The sequence below is a fragment of the Schistocerca americana genome, chromosome 2 (genome assembly GCF_021461395.2).
Source record: "Schistocerca americana isolate TAMUIC-IGC-003095 chromosome 2, iqSchAmer2.1, whole genome shotgun sequence".
Classification (NCBI taxonomy): domain Eukaryota; kingdom Metazoa; phylum Arthropoda; class Insecta; order Orthoptera; family Acrididae; genus Schistocerca; species Schistocerca americana.
The window spans coordinates 1,018,239,857-1,018,259,344 of record NC_060120.1 but is presented as its reverse complement, the minus strand read 5'-3'; the positions used below and the strand labels follow the sequence as shown (position 1 = coordinate 1,018,259,344).

Genomic DNA, 19,488 nt, shown 5'->3' with positions numbered 1-19,488 from the left:
AGTACTCATTTATGGTTATGGTCTGGGACTTTATTTCATTTTTTGCGTATATAGCCACTACCCCTTTCCTTTCGTTATGCCTGCAGAAATATTATTAACCTTCAACCATGTAGATTCACCTGTTCAACTTCCAATTGATGTTTTGTTCTGCACTTACTGGCAAGATAAGCTGATCTTTCCTATTCAACAAGCTTCTTATTTTTTGATGAAAAAGTCAAAATAATAAGACTGTTACCTTCAAGATGTCCAAGAGACAGTTTCTCTCCCTCTGATTGTTGCAAATGTGTGCGTGGTTACTAAGCAGTTACGTTGTTCAAATGTGTATCATGCCATCTGTTATGTGTTCAGATGAATGGTGAAAAAAATCACAACAATGTGTGAATATCCCTTTTTCCTTAGTGACTCTCCAATACCTGCATTAACACTGCTCAAAGAGTGTCACATCCTGCATATATCCTGATTCCACTGAACTAGACACTCTTAGTTATCAGTTACATTATCTTCATCTCATGTGATGTCTAATAAACTTTTGCTCATTTAGTGCCTATCTTATCATCAGAACAATCAAACGAGAGTAAATATAACTTTTATTCATGAATAATGGAATGCTAATACATTTCACATAATTGTGGATAAAATATCTCCGAGTTTAATGACATAAAAATATTGTGTGCTTTATTGTCTCAATATCTGTACATCACACATAAAAAATATTTTCATCTAATCAAAAACATCATAGATGTAGCATACATTTTTGTCTGTAAAGAGATGAACAGTAGATTCAAGAATATTATCAAAATAGTTAATGGTAAAACCACAAATGTATTTCCTGGAGCAAGATATGCTTTTGGTGACAACATCTGGGAACAATGGCATCTGTAATAAATTCAGAGTATCATCAAATTACTTCAGTTTAAAATTAATGTCTCACTAGCTATTCACTAATAAAGAAAAATTTACACGTATGCCTACAAAATTTTGAATATGTATGTGGAGGAGGCAAACAAATAAACTAAATGGAAGAAAAAGGTATTTCACATATCAAATTAACAAATTATTTAATAAAGATGAGAAACTGAGATGTTTATATTAATTTGAAATCCACAGGATCCTTTAATTGTGCTCAGTTGTGCCTCTTTGTTGTCACTATTAAAATGTCTCTAATAGTGCTACAACACATAAGGTGGTAATACCAACAGTTTTATTACCTCAATGTACTTCTGCTCAGCATCACTGTATTAGACAAGTATGTAGTCCTGAAATAATGAAAAAAGCCACATAAGAAATTTATTACTAGCTATGATACTAAACTTTTAATATTCATACTCAAATACTACAAATAAAAACTAGTAAACCATATAGTACAAAGAAGATAATCAAATGAGCTACAAAAATGGCAGAAATGAGAACAACAGGAGCCATGTAACTAAAAACACACAATACTTGTTCCGTTTCTCTTGTAGTTTCAAAACACTTGTACTATGATGATATGGAACATAGCAATAAATTCTTGTATAGAAATACTGATATTCAAATTATTAGCTAGATAATGTAGTCAATGAAAGGAGAAGCAAAAACAAGCAGTAAAGTAGTAATTCTGGGCAACACATTCTTGTGGCTACACAAAATAGCAGTAAGTTGAGGAAGCAGCAGTCTTACCTTTGGTGCTTGTTTGAAGAGGCACTGATTTATTTTGAATGCTGTATCACAAGCATCACTGCCCTCTGTGAACAAATAGTAGTTTTATATATTGATTAAATCAGTTTTAAAGTTCTCTGTGTTAAATATTTTAGTAAAATTATTTGTAATGTATTCATGTAAATGGACTGTGTCTATTAGTATAGCTATCAGTAAAAATACTGGAAAAGAAAATTTTGATTTGATTTGTGACATGTCTATGGTCAAAAGAGAAACAGTGTCACTAAGATATTTAAAGTCACTTCTGTGTAGCCTAATATGCACATTATTTACTTAAATAATGAATAAAGTTAGATAAAATTTTTCTAGTCCAACAGGCCATACACCATAATGAACAACTGTGACAAGTTACAATTAAATGCTGCTGTGGGACTCAAACTTCCTTTCAAAAGTACTGCACTCCTGGCAGCCGCTAGCTGCAAGTTTACCAGTCTTTTTGTTGTCCCTGCTGAGACTCAGCGGCCATCTTTCCCATGAATAGCAACCTATCCTATTCTTTATATTGTTGGTATTACAACCTGGAGATTCCATTGTTTCATGGGAGTCAGATGTATAAGACGTTTGATTACAAACATTCAATTTCCCTGCTCTTCACTGGGTATGTCTATGCTCTTTTGACAACAGTTGAAAAGCATGTACAGCTGTGTAATGGAGATTCAATGCAGAAAGTGCAGTTTAGTAGAGTGCACTATGTCTCCAGTCATGAACAGTACAATGTGGCTTGTGCACAGTGTTCATTCTGCAAACACATTTCAAAAGGACATTTCAACCTTTGACTGTGGACACATTGTCACTTTATGATGAGAAGGGTTGCCTGCACAGAAAGTTGTCCACCAAATTGGCATACACCACAGTGACATCATTAAACATTCACCTGTTGTTGTGACACACAAAACATTGAAGATATATCTCATAGTGGTTGCCTTCAGTTAACACCACCATCTGATGACCATCATCTACAAATTGTGGCTTGTAGGAACCAAAGCAAAATGCAACAGAACAGTGTGGTGTCTTTTTGAAGGCTATTGGTTGGGCTGTGTCAACCCAGACAGTATGCAACCATCTCCAAACGGTCTGACATCTGGACATCCATCATGAACAAAAGTGTAAACTTCCCACCACTATGATGTGTCAGAAAGGTGGTAAGGTAACACCTGGAATGGAACCTAGAACAATGACACTCACTTTTCTTTACCACCAAATACAGGATTTGTCTGAAGAGTATGGAGGTGGCTAGGTACCAATGGACTCAGCAGGGAGTTATTTTTTGGTTTGCTGTCATGTATAAATTTCAAATTCCTCCTATCATTATCAAGGGTAAGTTGAGGGCTGTGCAGTAGTGGGACAGTATCTTCCAACCTATTGTCCAGACTCAGTCAACATTTCACCTACAGATTCATCTTGTAAGATGAAAATGCGTAAAGTTCTTCAATTTTGCAGCCATAGTGTCCACAGTTGCTTTACAGATGTTAAAGGTATTTTAATTCCGTCTATGAAATGACTAAAATGTGTGTTTATTTTAGCACATGTGTTTCATTTTATTCGTTTGAATGAAACATTTTTACTTTTTGGTTTGCTTCTAGTTTCTTTGTAAGGAACTGTTTCTAGGTCCTGGAGGAAAGCAAAATTATAAATATGTTTCATTCCAGACCACTGACAATATTTTAAATGAGTAAAACAACATGTGTATGTTGAAATAAAGAATCATTTTTAGTAGGTGTAAAGATGGAATTCAAATGACTTTGATAATGCACGATCACACCATGCTCCCCTCATAAATACCTTCCTCTGTGAGGCAGGAATCAACAGTACAGAATGGCCTGTGGTATCCACTGACATGAAACTGACTGAACATGCTAGAGACCAGTTGAACCTTATATAGTGTCGCTGCAGGAACAGTGAACACTGGATGACCTCAGGAGGCCATTGTTGAAGAGTGAGGCAGGCTTGTGCACAACATCTCGGCATGCCAAAGAGCATACAAGCATATAACAATGCTCGAGATGGAGCAAAATGGTATTATAAAGTTACCCGGCAACAGATTTCGATGCTGCAGGTGTGTAGACATACACATTTTCAAACAGACTGACTTCAATTTTTGTTACTGCTCAAGCTTTTTTCAGGCTCCCTTAGAATCTAGCTTCATCTATGTTCACAGATGTGCAACTTATAATGTTCTCCAAAACCAGTTACCGAATGTTAAGCATGCATATTTCCTGGATTTGACTTCTGTATAAATACCTGTCCTACACATCAGCAACACTGTAAATGAGATATGTCAGTACACAGCAGCAGAAGAGCTCTGCAGTAATTTGATAACAATTTAATTAAATTCTATTATTTGAAGAGGAACAGGTACATGTAGTTGTAAATGTAGGTTTCCACGGCCATTGTCACAGTCAATAAAATTCTTGTGGGTTTGAGGTTGCATTGTCAAATATAAAATTCTGATGTCTCAGCGACTGTTGCAAGACTCCTTCCTCAGGGTGTACTGCAGTACACCATGAGGAAGGCATCTTGCAACAGTTGCCATTGGAATTTTATAGTAGACAATGCAGTCTCAAACCTAGAAGAATTTCATTGACAGATACATGTAGGTTTACCCTTCACATTACATGATTTCATACCTGGAGAAGATATTCATTGTTATCCACTGGATCTTGATGTTGAACAGATGAAATAAACTACATATGTGAGCTGAAATGTGACTGACACGATACAGTCATTGCAGTAAGTTTTGTAAATTCTAATACTTCTGTAAAATTATCTTTATCTGTTCATTTTAGAAACATAATGAGGTCTTTGTAAGTATAGTATATAAAGATAAAGATGTCAAGCAGCAAGAGTGTAGAGTTTTGTTTCTGTCTACATTGCTGGCAGTATATTTTTCTGACATACTGCGAGGAGCAAATAATAAAAGTCACTTGATGTATGTACTCACTTTCATCCTTGCAGGCAGTAAGTGCCTTTGATGCAACATCTTTGAGATTATCAGGCAACATTGCAATTGCAGTATCAGCATCAAAGACTCCATCATCTGACATCTGCAACACAGAATTTGCTATTTTATAATTTGCATTTTAAAGATAGTAAAATTATCTTATATTGTTTATTAGTACTTGATTGATGAGAACATAGTGGGAGAATGTGATAAACTATGAACATTTTCTCCCTCTTTTTCTGTAAGCACTTGCTTAGCATGCTTTATACAATTATCCTTTCATGATAAATGTCTTATCATGAAGCATACTAAAATATACAAAAAGTCTCTGAGCAGCATGTCTTTTTGTTTTGTCCCTACATTAAATGAATATAAGATGCACGTACAAACACTATCCTCACGCTTTTTGTGAAGAATAGTATGTGTTTCTGTTTTCTCCCCACATTAATTATTCACAAGCTGCTAATAGAAATACCACCCCATACTTTTTTGTAAATTCATGAAGCTTGTAGACAGGCAAGTTTATAGGAAAGTAGATGACCCTAGAGCAGAATGCAGATTGGATATAATCTGTCATGAAGATAACTCAAAGGATGAATATAACTGCCACAGAACCACAAAGAAAATATTAAGAAACATAAAATTAATGCAACATGTGATAGTAAAGTAATTAAATGAAAATATTGTATTATGGCAAAAGCAAAGTTACAGTTTTTAGTGTGTTGTAGAGGACAGTTAAATCATTCACCCACTGTCTTCCTCAGATTCCATCAAGGAGGAGAACCTCTAGGAATGTGGAATGAATCAGTGTATTTGTTGTTGTTGTCTTCAGTCCTGAGACTGGTTTGATGCAGCTCTCCATGCTACTCTATCCTTGGCAAGCTTCTTCATCTCCCAGTACTTACTGCAACCTACATCCTTCTGAATCTGCTTAGTGTATTCATCTCTTGGTCTCCCTCTATGATTTTTACCCTCCACGCTGCCCTCCAATGCTAAATTTGTGATCCCTTGATGCCTCAGAACATGTGCTACCAACCGGTCCCTTCTTCTTGTCAAGTTGTGCCACAAACTCCTCTTCTCCCCAATTCTATTCAATACCTCCTCATTAGTTATGTGATCTACCCATCTAATCTTCAGCATTCTTCTGTAGCACCACATTTCAAAAGCTTCTATTCTCTTCTTGTCCAAACTACACTTCTGGAAATTGAAATAAGAACACCGTGAATTCATTGTCCCAGGAAGGGGAAACTTTATTGACACATTCCTGGGGTCAGACACATCACATGATCACACTGACAGAACCACAGGCACATAGACACAGGCAACTAAGCATGCACAATGTCAGCACTAGTACAGTGTATATCCACCTTTCGCAGCAATGCAGGCTGCTATTCTCCCATGGAGACGATCGTAGAGATGCTGGATGTAGTCCTGTGGAACGGCTTGCCATGCCATTTCCACCTGGCGCCTCAGTTGGACCAGCGTTCGTGCTGGACGTGCAGACCGCGTGAGACGACGCTTCATCCAGTCCCAAACATGCTCAATGGGGGCAGATCCGGAGATCTTGCTGGCCAGGGTAGTTGACTTACACCTTCTAGAGCACGTTGGGTGGCACGGGATACATGCGGACGTGCATTGTCCTGTTGGAACAGCAAGTTCCCTTGCCGGTCTAGGAATGGTAGAATGATGGGTTCGATGACGGTTTGGATGTACCGTGCACTATTCAGTGTCCCCTCGACGATCAGCAGTGGTGTACGGCCAGTGTAGGAGATCGCTCCCCACACCATGAAGCCGGGTGTTGGCCCTGTGTGCCTCGGTCCTATGCAGTCCTGATTGTGGCGCTCACCTGCACGGCGCCAAACACGCATACGACCATCATTGGCACCAAGGCAGAAGCGACTCTCATCGCTGAAGACGACACGTCTCCATTCATCCCTCCATTCACGCCTGTCGCGACACCACTGGAGGCGGGCTGCACGATGTTGGGGCGTGAGCGGAAGACGGCCTAACGGTGTGCGGGACCATAGCCCAGCTTCATGGAGACGGTTGCAAATGGTCCTCGCCGATACCCCAGGAGCAACAGTGTCCCTAATTTGCTGGGAAGTGGCGGTGCGGTCCCCTACGGCACTGCGTAGGATCCTACGGTCTTGGCGTGCATCCGTGCGTCGCTGCGGTCCGGTCCCAGGTCGACGGGCACGTGCACCTTCCGCCGACCACTGGCGACAACATCGATGTACTGTGGAGACCTCACGCCCCACGTGTTGAGCAATTCGGCGGTACGTCCACCCGGCCTCCCGCATGCCCACTATACGCCCTCGCTCAAAGTCCGTCAACTGCACATACGGTTCACGTCCACGCTGTCACGGCATGCTACCAGTGTTAAAGACTGCGATGGAGCTCCGTATGCCACGGCAAACTGGCTGACACTGACGGCGGCGGTGCACAAATGCTGCGCAGCTAGCGCCATTCGACGGCCAACACCGCGGTTCCTGGTGTGTCCGCTGTGCCGTGCGTGTGATCATTGCTTGTACAGCCGTCTCGCAGTGTCCGGAGCAAGTATGGTGGGTCTGACACACCGGTGTCAATGTGTTCTTTTTTCCATTTCCAGGAGTGTATTTATTGTCCATGTTTCACTTCCATACATGGCTACACTCCATACAAATACTTTCAGAAACGACTTCCTGACACTTAAATCTATACTCGATGTTAACAAATTTCTCTTCTTCAGAAACGCTTTCCTTGCCATTGCTGGTCTACATTTTATATCCTCTCTACTTCGACCATCATCAGTTATTTTGCTTCCCAAATAGCAAAACTCCTTTACTACTTTAAGCGTCTCATTCCCTAATCTAATTCCCTCAGCATCACCCGACTTAATTTGACTACATTCCATTATCCTCGTTTTGCTTTTGTTGATGTTCATCTTATATCCTCCTTTCAAGACATTGTCCATTCCGTTCAACTGTTCTTCCAAGTCCTTTGCTGTCTCTGACAGAATAACAAGGTCATCGGTGAACCTCAAAGTTTTTATTTCTTCTCCCTGGACTTTAATACCCACTCCAAATTTTTCTTTTGTTTCCTTTACTGCTTGCTCAATATACAGACTGAATAACATCGGGGACAGGCTACAACCATGTCTCATTCCCTTCCAAACCGCTGCTTCCCTTTCATGCCCCTCGACTCTTATAACTGCCATCTGGTTTCTGTACAAATTGTAAATAGGATTTCGCTCCTTGTATTTTACCCCTGCCACCTTCAGAATTTGAAAGAGAGTATTACAGTCAACATTGTCAAAAGCTTTCTCTAAATCTACAAATGCTAGAAATGTAGGTTTGCCTATCCTTAATCTATTTTCTAAGATAAGTCATAGGGTCAGTATTGCCTCACGTGTTCCAACATTTCTACGGAATCCAAACTGATCTTCACCGAGGTTGGCTTCTACCAGTTTTTCTATTCGTCTGTAAAGAATACGCATTAGTATTTTGCAGCTGTGACTTATTAAACTGATAATTCGGTAATTTTCACATCTGTCAACACCTGCTTTCTTTGGGATTGGAATTATTATATTCTTCTTGAAGTCTGAGGGTATTTCGCCTGTCTCATACATCTTGCTCACCAGATGGTAGAGTTTTGTCAGGACTGGGTCTCCCAAGGCCGTCAGTAGTTCCAATGGAATGTTGTCTACTCCCGGGGCCTTGTTTCGACTCAGGTCTTTCAGTGCTCTGTCAAACTCTTCACGCAGTATCATATCTCCCATTTCATCTTGTTCTACATCCTCTTCCATTTCCATAATATTGTCCTCAAGTACATCGCCCTTGTATAGACCCTCTATATACTCCTTCCATCTTTCTGCTTTCCCTTCTTTGCTTAGAACTGGGTTTCCATCTGAGCTCTTGATATTCATGCAAGTGGCTCTCTTTTCTCCAAAGCTCTCTTTAATTTTCCTGTAGGCAGTATCTATCTTACCCCTTTTGCTGGATCAGTGTATATATTAATAAAAAATAAAGACATGGCAGGAACTTAATCTGTATACAGTACCATATTAACAATAAACTATGACTATATTGCTCAATGCTTTTCAGCTTATGCTAGTTAAATGTAACTGAGTAAACCAGTAAGAAACTGCTATTTGGAAAAAGCCTGCTTCCTTCTCTATTTTGTTATATAGCTGATCTTTATCTGCTATTAGTAGATTAGTGTTTACTTGATTACAATAGAATTTTTCAAAGAAATATTTTTTATATCTATAAATACTAAGACTTGGTTATAGCACATTATTACTTGTCATATAACTTTAAAACAACACCAGCTACTAACAGAGGTTTTCAGTTACAGTACATCAGATTTATTTTCCACACATCTTACATATCAGTTAAGTAAATACACATCTATAAAATATTAAACATTAATATGAAACTAAGAACAAATATTGTTATAATGGATATCCCAGTATGGAAACAAAACACAGAAATTAAATCAGCAACCACTTAATTGGTGTTATCGCAACAGAAAGAGTATTCTCTCTTTCTTTCTCTCTCTCTCTCTCTCTCTCTCTCTCTCTCTCTCTCTGTGTGTGTGTGTGTGTGTGTGTGTGTGTGTGTGTGTGTGTGTGTGTGTGTTTAATTATTGTATTGAAAGTTGAAGAAGGAGTGGAAATTTGGAGTTAGTTATGTTATTTGATCTCAAAGTTTGACTACGTATCACCAACAAGTCATCTGCTGTTGAGTGATTACTTGTCCTTATTACTATATACAGGATGTTCAAAAATAGATGTCATGTATTCCTACAGAAGGTAGTACTGATCAGAACTATATGTCCAGACAAACTCTTCAGCCATTCATCACAGTGAATAACACAATCTTTCAAATGCACTTATCTCCATTCAAATTGTGTCATATGCAGTTTTCAAACTCTCCTGTAACAGCTGCACAGAGTCAGTGGCTTGGGCATACACCAATGCTTTTATATGTTTTTTGGCCAGAAATTCAATGGATTATGGGCCAATAAATAGGGAGACCATGCTACCAGATCTCCTCCACCAACCCATCAACTGTGAAATTTTGTGGTGAGGTACTTTTGCAGAGAAAATGAGGTGGTACTCCTTAGTGCATAAGCAACAGTTGTAGTCTTCCTGCAAGGGTAACATTCACCAATAGTGCTGGTAATTCAATGCATAGAAACCAGTAATACACAGCACTTGTTAATCTGTTTGGTAAAGTGTATTGCCCTACTACTCTGTCACCGACAATTCCTGCCCATACATTCAAACTGAAGCAATCCTGATGACACACCTCACCTTTGTGATTGCTTGAGGATTTGCGTACTGTAATAATTTACTTTTTGCAATGAACTACAACAGTAGGATGGTCTGTACCACCAAATACTACACATTACTTGTCACAAGTGAAATGGCCCATATCTCATCAGGAATTAATTTCCAGACCTATATTTATAGGAACTTTTCTTCTAGATTTGGCCAATACTATCTCCTTAGGCATATATTAAAAAGTTTGCCTAATACTTCCTACTTACCTAGGCACAAGCATATAATTAAAAAATTATAACTGATAAACACAATTTAAGACTGAGAAGACGTTTCACATGATGCCACGATCTAACACTTCAAAAGATTTTAGACTGAAATATATGACATTTGGATTAGTTGCAGTTTGCCCGTTTATGCATTTTCAACCAAGATATCATATTGGAAGAGACAGAAAATGCTTTTACTAGACCTTTATGAAAGTCATCACTTCTTCTGGCAACTGCTGATATCATCATTACTATTAAGGAAATTGTTCCATGAGACTGATCATTAATCACTAAAGTAACCCACTGTTTTTAGCATAATATGTGTAAGTATTTGAAAAATGTTCATAATATAAAAAGAATTTCTGAATTTTATTTTTACTTACACACGTCATTTGGACGAATATGCACTTCATGTAGCACTGGAACAAAATGTACATTTTTAATAAATTTACTGTACAAAAAAATGGCTTTAGACATCTACTGTTCATAAAATTAAAAATTTCATTTTTCAGCTTTCCTCTTATAATGCACAGAGTTGTGACTTAACTGACATAGATTTCAAAACAAATAAAAATAAGCTGTGAAGATTTGTACATCTATACCCTACAAACCACTGTGATAAACATGGCACATTGTATTTCCATTCTACCATGTTTAAGGATGTTCCCCCCCCACACCCCACCCCACCCCACCGTCCACTTGTGTATGGAGTGCAGAAAGAACAACCCTCAGCGGTACCGTTATTTGCCATATAATGTAATCAACCTGGTTTTGTGCCTGTTCAATATCCTGAATGTTCATCTACTCAAATTTTCATTCTATGATTATTTGAGATTATAAACAGTTATTAAGTAAATGAATGCAACAGAACTTAGTTTACATTTTTATTCTCTTCTTATTTATTGATACTGGGCAAACAATGATCAACCTTCTTGCACTGCATTAATACAGATTTTACAAATGAACATTGGTAAGTTACATTCACTCTAAATAGTCTCACAGAATTTCACAAGAGGCAAATGAAACTGAATGAAACAGCTTTTATTGACTGAATTTACACCACAGATTGGCTAACAGCATAATGACCTCATGGATCAACATTGTTTACAACTGATTGAATACTCACTTCCAACTGACTATGGCTTTATATGCATGCCTATGTAAGGAAGCAAAAAGTATAAAAATGACAAAATATTGGCAGTCGAAGCTATTACTATTTAGATATTAACATGGAAGGCAGAAAAAGTAAAACATAAAAATAAAATAGTTGGTGAAGTAGTCTTTATTATAACTAGAAACTTGCAGAATTCTAGGTATTATCATATGACATCTTAATGAGCAGTGGCCCACCAAGAAATTTCTAGAAAGTTAATTAGTATAATTTGAATATTTTATGAACTAAGATGTTTTAGGAAAGGTACACATTTTTGGAAACAGAAAAATTGGGGCTGAAAAACTATAACACTAGATTTTGGAAAGGATTACACGTTAATATTTAAATATTCCAGAATATTACAGCTTTAAGTATAAATAACTTTTGAAATCTTGAGTTTTTGGAAAAAGTAAAATATTTTTTAGGAAATGGAATAAGTTATATCAATCTTTAAAAAAAAGTTATTATTGGGGTCATAACTTTAAAATTGTAAATATTCCCTTTAATGAATTGCTTCCATATTAATTAAATGCACCTATATTGTCAGCAATCAGAAAAGTTTTCTGTGAATAATAAAGTTTAATGAAACACAGAATGAAAAAGAATTTAGCAATTTAAGGTACTCATAGTATATGTATTATGTATACAATAGAAGACAGCAAGAATGTTTATTTAAGGAATAGAATTGTACAAAATGGAGCTGTTCAACCTTGCTACATGTCAAATACACATTTGAACTGTTGACAGTCAACAGATCCAACCCTTTTGCCTTTGCTTCCCCCTGACACAAAACACAGAAGTCTTCCCTACAGGTGAAGTGTGTCACACTAGCTCAGTTTCAATAGCCTTTGGAGATTGCATCTCAAAACTGTAAGTAAGGGAGTCAAATGTAGTACAGTGAGTTCTCACTGACCCCTGTCTCCCATGTACAGGGCCTCTAAACCCAATGCTAGCTCAGCACTCTTAGTTCAGTGATAGGCCTGTACCGCCTGGAGAGGAGACAGATTTCATGGGAGAAGACACTATGTGAGGTACCTTTGGTATCTCTGCTACTTGAATCTCAAAAGTTCACCCAGCACACCCACTTGGAGCAATTTACTATGATTTAAGAGCTGTCCGGATGATTTCCAGCTGCTTACAAACAGGTACTAACTCTTTCCGCACCTAAGAGCAGAATTCACAGTGGTTCAAATGGCTCTGAGCACTATGGGACTTAACTTCTAAGGTCATCAGTCCCCAGTCCCCTCGAACTTAGAACTACCTAAACCTAACTAACCTAAGGACATCACACACATCTATGCCCGAGGCAGGATTCAAACCTGCGACCATAGCGGTCGCGTAGTTCCAGACTGTAGCGCCTGGAACTGCTTGGCCATCCTTCACAGTGGTTCTTGCATGCTAAGTTCGATGTATAATTTTAAACAGTTAAGAACTAAGACCTAACTAAAAATGAGCCTTGCTACTTTAAAAAAATCAGAATTAGCAATTCTCTGTAGATCTGATGCTACACTGTCCAAGAAACTGATTTGTTTTATAACAAGAGAAAATTCAGGCATAAAATTTACTGACTCTCTGAAATGGTTCATAAGTTTGGGTATCAAGTAACAAACTCCTAACAGGCATTATAAGAAATACACACAAAGCAGAATTTTATCGGATAAACAGACCATATACCCTAGCGTTGAAGGGATAAACTACCTGAGACATGACACGACAGGTTATAATATGTGCAGGCACAATAATACATCACAGCAGTTGACTTCATATGGGTTATATTTTCATTGTAGCCTTGAATTATTGAACACATTCTTAGAAAAAAAACTAGCCCATGTACATAAAAAAGTGGAAATACTGCAGAGATCATCACAACACTACTGCAAAAATTTAGAAAAAAAAAGAACAAATGTAGCTTGCAACTGACAATATACATACATCAAAAAAAAGTTTTGCATCACCTTGGTTCTGAGAATTCCAGAACCTGTACAGAAAATTGGAATAGAGATCAACATAAACATCATTTCCACCCTTTTTATTGCTCACGAAAACCACACATGTTGTACCACCATACAGCAAGACCATTGGGAGGTGGTGGTCCAGATTTCTGTACACACCGGTACCTCTAATACCCACTAGCATGTCCTCTTGCATTGATGCATGCCTGCACTCATCATGACATACTATACACAAGTTCATCAAGGCACTGTTGGTCCAGATTGTCCCACTCCTCAATGGCAGTTCGGCGTAGATCCCTCAGAGTGGTCGGTGGGTCATGTCGTCCATAAACAGCCTTTTTCAATCTATCCCAGGCATGTACGATAGGGTTCATGTCTGGAGAACATGCTGGCCACTCTAGTTGAGAGATGTTGTTATCCTGAAGGAAGTCATTCACAAGATGTGCACAATGGGTGTGCAAATTGTCGTCCATGAAGACAAATGCCTCGCCAATATGATGCTGCTATGGCTGCACTATCGGTCAGAGGATGGCATTTATGTATTGTACAGTCATTACTGCACCTTTTATGACCACCAGCAGTGGCCCCACATAATGCCACCCCAAAACAGCAGAGAACCTCCACCTTGCTGCACTCACTGGACCGTATGTCTAATGCATTCAGCCTGACTGGGTTGCCTCCAATCACTTCTCTGGCCATTGTCTGGTTGAAGGCATATGCAACACTCATCGGCGAAGAGAACATGATGCCAATACTGAGCGGTCCATTCGACATGTTGTTGGGCCCATCTGTACCTTGCTGCATGGTGTCATGGTTGCAAAGATGGACCTCACCATGGACGTCGGGAGTGGATATGCACATCATGCAGCATATTGCGCACAGTTAGCGTCGTAACAAGATGTCCTGTGGTTGCACACAAATCATTATTCAACATGGTGGCATTGCTGTCAGTGTTCCTCCGAGCCATAATCCGTGGGTAGTGGTCATCCACTGCCGTAGCAGTACTTGGGCGGCCTGAGTGAGTCATGTCATTGACAGTTCCTGTCTCTCTGTATCTCCTCCATGTCTGAACAACATTGCTTTGGTTCACTCCAAGTCGCTTGGACACTTCCCTTGTTGAGAGCCCTTCCTGGCACAAAGTAACAATGTGGACACAATCAAACTGAGGTATTGGCCGTCTAGGCACGGTTGAACTATAGGCAACATGAGCCTTGTACCTCCTTCCTGGTGGAGTGACTGGAACTGATTGGCTGTTGAACCCCCTCTGTTTAATAGGGGCTGCTCAAACATGATTATTTACATCTTTGGGTAGATTTAGTGAAATCTCTGAACAGTCAAAGAGACTGTCTCTGTGATACAATATCCACAGTCAATGTATATCTTCAGGAGTTCTGGGAACTGGGATGATGCAAAATATTTTTTTGATGTTTGTGTAATACGAATTTGATGGTAGTCATACATGTTTGAAAATATATAATTTATCATAACATGCATAAGGTTTGACAGAATCAGTGAAAGATAATGGGGAAAATGATTCAAAAATATAAGAAACTAGAAACTGGAAGCAAATTAATCTGACACATTTTTAAAGTGTCCTGGCTTTTATACTGCAAAATGTTGACTCACCAATAAACTGGTACTAGTTTTCGATTGTTGATGTATACACATATGCAGAGATTGGTCATATTTCTATCTCTTACTGGGTTTGAATATTGTCTGGATAAATCATGCTGCAGTGTATTGATGGTGCAAATAGCGAAGGCTACTGTCATCATATCATGGAGCATGTAATGTTGCCCTGTGAGAGGGTACAACATACACGAAAGATGATCAAATTTCAGTAATAAATGGTTCAAATGGCTCTGAGCACTATGGGACTTAACATCTTAGTCATCAGTCCCCTAGGACTTAGAACTACTTAAACTTCACTAACCTAAGGACATCACACACCTGACGCAGGATTCGAACCTGCGACCGTAGCAGTCACGCATTTCCAGACTGAAGCGCCTAGAACCGCACGGCCACACCGGCCGGCAAATGTCAGTAATACTTCTCATCCATTCACACCAGCTCACAGACTAAGCTATGATTATTCTGAAGGAATAGTTGGTGCAAAAGGTGCAGCATTTGATTAATTTAGTATTCATATAAAGGAGTATATTAAGCCCACACAGACAAAAGATGGAAAAGGTATTAGTTAGTGGAATAAATTGAAGTCTTCAACAGTGATGATTTCAGTCCTCTGTCTTATGTTAGATGAAGATATGAAACAAACATTGTGAACATGGCAGTTAAGTATAGTACACATTTAATCTTGCTCAATAACAAAACCATTTTCTCGAAAGTAGTGTTATTGTTGACATTTATACGCATCTTTACAGAGTCATAGCTGGACTAATGGAAAAAAAAATCTGTCATGTGTAGTTCACTATAAAATAGAAAGATTTATACTAAGCAATTTCTGTTTGGGCTCAATTCATTGACAGAGACCTGAAGATTTTTAAACAAGTAAGTGTGCTACATGCTTTACATCTGTACAAAGAGAAAACTATCTTGTTGACTTGTAGCGGAAAACAGTTATTTAAAATATGTGTTTGATTACATACCTTCAAATTTCCATCCTCAATGAAATTCCCCTTCCTAGCTTCATCAATGTTAGCTGTGACAAACATTTTAATTAGTCCTTTCTTATAAATAAGTATGACATAACCGTTAAAACATTTATTAATAACTCTTTAATTTTCTATTTGCTTACTAGTGTGTTTCAAAATTCACAAAGATTGAAAATACATTAATGTTTAGGTCATATACAATTCAAGCAAAATTTGGAATTGAGGAACATTCAGTGGGGATACCCAGTGATAGCACTGATGATTATGAAGTTAAATCGTTAGACTCACATTTAAGAAACACAGTTGAGATAAGAAATGACAATCACAGCCATTATATTGAAGGAAGTACTGGTAACACAGCAGGTAGCATTGTGGTGGTTGACTGGATTATCGTCTTGCATACAGCATAAAACATAGATACATAATTCCATACATGTTTTGACATGTTCAGTGAATATCTGTCAAAATCCATTTTTACATGTGGCAGCCCAGTGCAGCAAAATCATTTTTCAATTAGTAAATATTTGTTGCAGAAAATCAATAAAATTATGATTTATTTCTCACTTATTGTAACCATGAAAGATGGCTACACGAACAAAACAGTTATGTACGTACTCCACAATCTTAAAATTTAACAGAGTATGAACTACACAATGAAGGATCCATGCAAAATATTGATAAATCTTATTTACAGTCTGGTTTTCTGGCATATGGCAATGTAGAAAGTCCTTTTTCTGGAAATTAATAGTAAATACACATTGATGTTCAACAATGAGCAATTCAATCAAGATTGCTGCTCTATTAGACAGAGAGTGCCCTTGTGGTCACACTGAAAGAAATAGTTCAGCTTGGTATGCAACAGGAATGTTGTCAGATCTTGTAGTGGTTATATATTCCTGACATTGTCAGTTTATGTGTGATCTGTAATTTATGTTAACTGAGAAAACTTCACAAGCCAAGACCACTAAAAGAGCATGCTGTTATCATTGGATCTGCAAGAAGATGAACAAAAGTTATCTGGAAAATTTTTGTTGTAATACAATAAACTCTGATGTTCTAAATATATTATTAACATCCATCTTTTTACATGATGTTTTTTTGTATATAAGATGTGATGAAGATATCAATCGTATGTTGCTCTTGGTTTAAATCATGTCATTGCATGTGAAGGAATGCTTATAATAACCCAATTAATTTTTGAAAATATAATGTAGCAATTCTGGATTATTGTTTTAGATTTATAAAATGTATTAAACAGTTTCTGAGAAACTTCTTCAATGTGATATTTTTGATAAATATTGTTATGATTTTGATGTATTATTTAGATTTATATTATTTACTATATAAATTCTAAGTACAACTCAACACCATTTTAATTTCATTTGATGAGACAGGTCATGATGAATGTTGTTCCATCATATGTCCATTGAGTACCTAGACAATGGGTGACATACATGGTGCAGATGAACATTGTAATTTCATGGTTAAAATGATATAAAGTTGTTTTTTTTTAACGGTGATATTTTTATAATATTATGTTCATAGAATTGTTTCTTTAAGAATAAAAAATAGAAAAATATATTGTCTACCCATTATGATGAGAAATTCGAATCATAACTATGGACATTCAGATGTAAATTATAAACAGGACACAGAGTATAACAGAACACTGATATCCTACCAGAAGAATTTCTTTTTAAATACTCATCTATATTTAGCATACTGTGAGTCTAGTTCTTGTTACCTAACATACATCACACATATTTTATCCTATAAAATTATCATAAGTACACATATAAATGATGTGGAAAATTTCTATTTTTCTCTGAGTTTGACTCTATAATAATGTAAGTAAAATGATCCTTAATAATGTATTACAAATTATATGGAATTATGTATCTATGTTTTATGTTGTATGCAAGACACTAATCCAGTCAACCACCACAATGCCACCTGGTGGATGTAAATGATGGTCGTTGTGTTTATATCACTTTTCTGTCAGTTGCCAGCTGGTGGTGAACAAGAACACTTATAAATGGCACCATATAGTTCTGTTTATGTTTGTACATAATACTTTTATATTTGATGTGCTGATGTATGCACCTTATGGTGGTTTGCAGAGTATCTATGCAGATGTAGATGTTGATGTAGATGTAGGTGTCAGGTGTGTGGGGGAAGTCATAAAGGCACATAACTTATCACATGCCACCACCATGAGTACCACAATTTGGGGAAAACTGCCACCACCAAACTCAACCAGTGTAAGCAAAAATGCTTTGTAGGTGGTGATCTCTTTCAACTATTATAGATCAGAATAGCAAATATGTCAACTACCAGCAAATAATATAGAAACTTACTTTCAAACATGGGTGTCCATTTTCACCTCTAGGCAATAGTCTATGTACCTTCAGCAAGACAATGACTCATGTCCTTGTTCCTTAATTGCATCAGAACCATTTGAGGAACACAGATATGTGCCTGCTTATATCATGAGATGACCTGACATCAATCCCATTGAGCACAGCTGGAATACCATCAAACAATGTGTATGCTCTTTGTATTCGTCCCCAATCAATTTCTTAGCTCTCAGGGAGATGGTTGAATGTTCATGGATCTGAATGACTCCCCAGTGGCAATATGTGTGTCATGTATACTATGCCATGACATATTATCTTCATCATCAAGGTAAAAGGAAGTCTACATGCTACGAGATAGATGTGTAACTCAAACATTCCTGAGTAAATATAAATCTAAAACAATTTGTGGAGAATATGTTGATTAAAAATTTCAAAACACAGGTACCAGCCCTTTAGAATATTTAGACAGTATGAAAGACAGTCACATTTCTTGAGAACAAAGTGTTGCATGGTAACACTGTTGTATAAAAGATTCTTGGACTTCTTGCTGTGTCAATTCAGGGTAAGACCTTGAGCTTTCAATGAATGCCTCTATTATTTTTATCAGGAGCAACTGACAGTCAAAACTGCTGCTGTGGTGGCCTCATATAGCCCACAGATAGCTTCTGACTGATAATTATGTAATGCCATAGCAGATGGTGTCAATGTGTGTTGGTGGTGTCACCTCTCCAGCCAAGCGTATGCATTGCAGCAAATATCTATGCCTCTGCTCTGCATTGAGAGCTTGCTTCAATGCACTGCTAAGATTGCATCTGCTGTCACAGTTGAAGATCTGCTCACACATTCTTATTTCTGCAGACCCTTTAATTAGATTTCCGGTATGTGGAAACCTGGGACAAAACTTTTGATTTGTCAAATAGTATTTGTTTGTGAGGCCGTGCTCAGCAACTGCAGTTTCTCCAGTTCTTGATTTTTATATGCCATTGATGCTATGTACAGCAGTCAGAAATGGTATGGATGGACTGATCAATATAATTGCTTTCGCACTCACAAGAAATGTTGCAAACCCTAGGGATCCTGTTGAGTACTCTCTTTTCATTATCTTCCAGCCACAGTTGGTCTCATATCAAGATTAACTAGCTATAAGTTATACACCTATTTAGTTTTTTATGTAGGGGAGAGTGGGGCACTCTGAACCACGGGGCACAATGAATCAGGTAGCATAATTTCAGTATAAGGTGGT

The 19,488-nt window shown here is 37.7% G+C and overlaps 1 protein-coding gene across 1 annotated transcript in view; it reads right to left on the bottom strand.

Annotated features, from left to right (window-relative positions):
• Positions 1–648: 648 nt before the first annotated feature.
• The window catches only part of LOC124596543 (general odorant-binding protein 83a-like), a 39,038-nt gene continuing 20,198 nt past the window's right edge, over positions 649–19,488 (bottom strand). Inside the window, exons 3-8 of the mRNA XM_047135721.1 lie at positions 15,883–15,935; positions 10,555–10,590; positions 4,640–4,742; positions 1,660–1,724; positions 1,209–1,256; positions 649–876 (exon numbers count right to left, since the gene is read on the bottom strand). Coding sequence (XP_046991677.1) covers positions 1,239–1,256; positions 1,660–1,724; positions 4,640–4,742; positions 10,555–10,590; positions 15,883–15,935 — 275 coding nt within the window. The 3' untranslated portion in view covers positions 649–876; positions 1,209–1,238. The remainder of the gene's footprint in view (positions 877–1,208; positions 1,257–1,659; positions 1,725–4,639; positions 4,743–10,554; positions 10,591–15,882; positions 15,936–19,488) is intronic.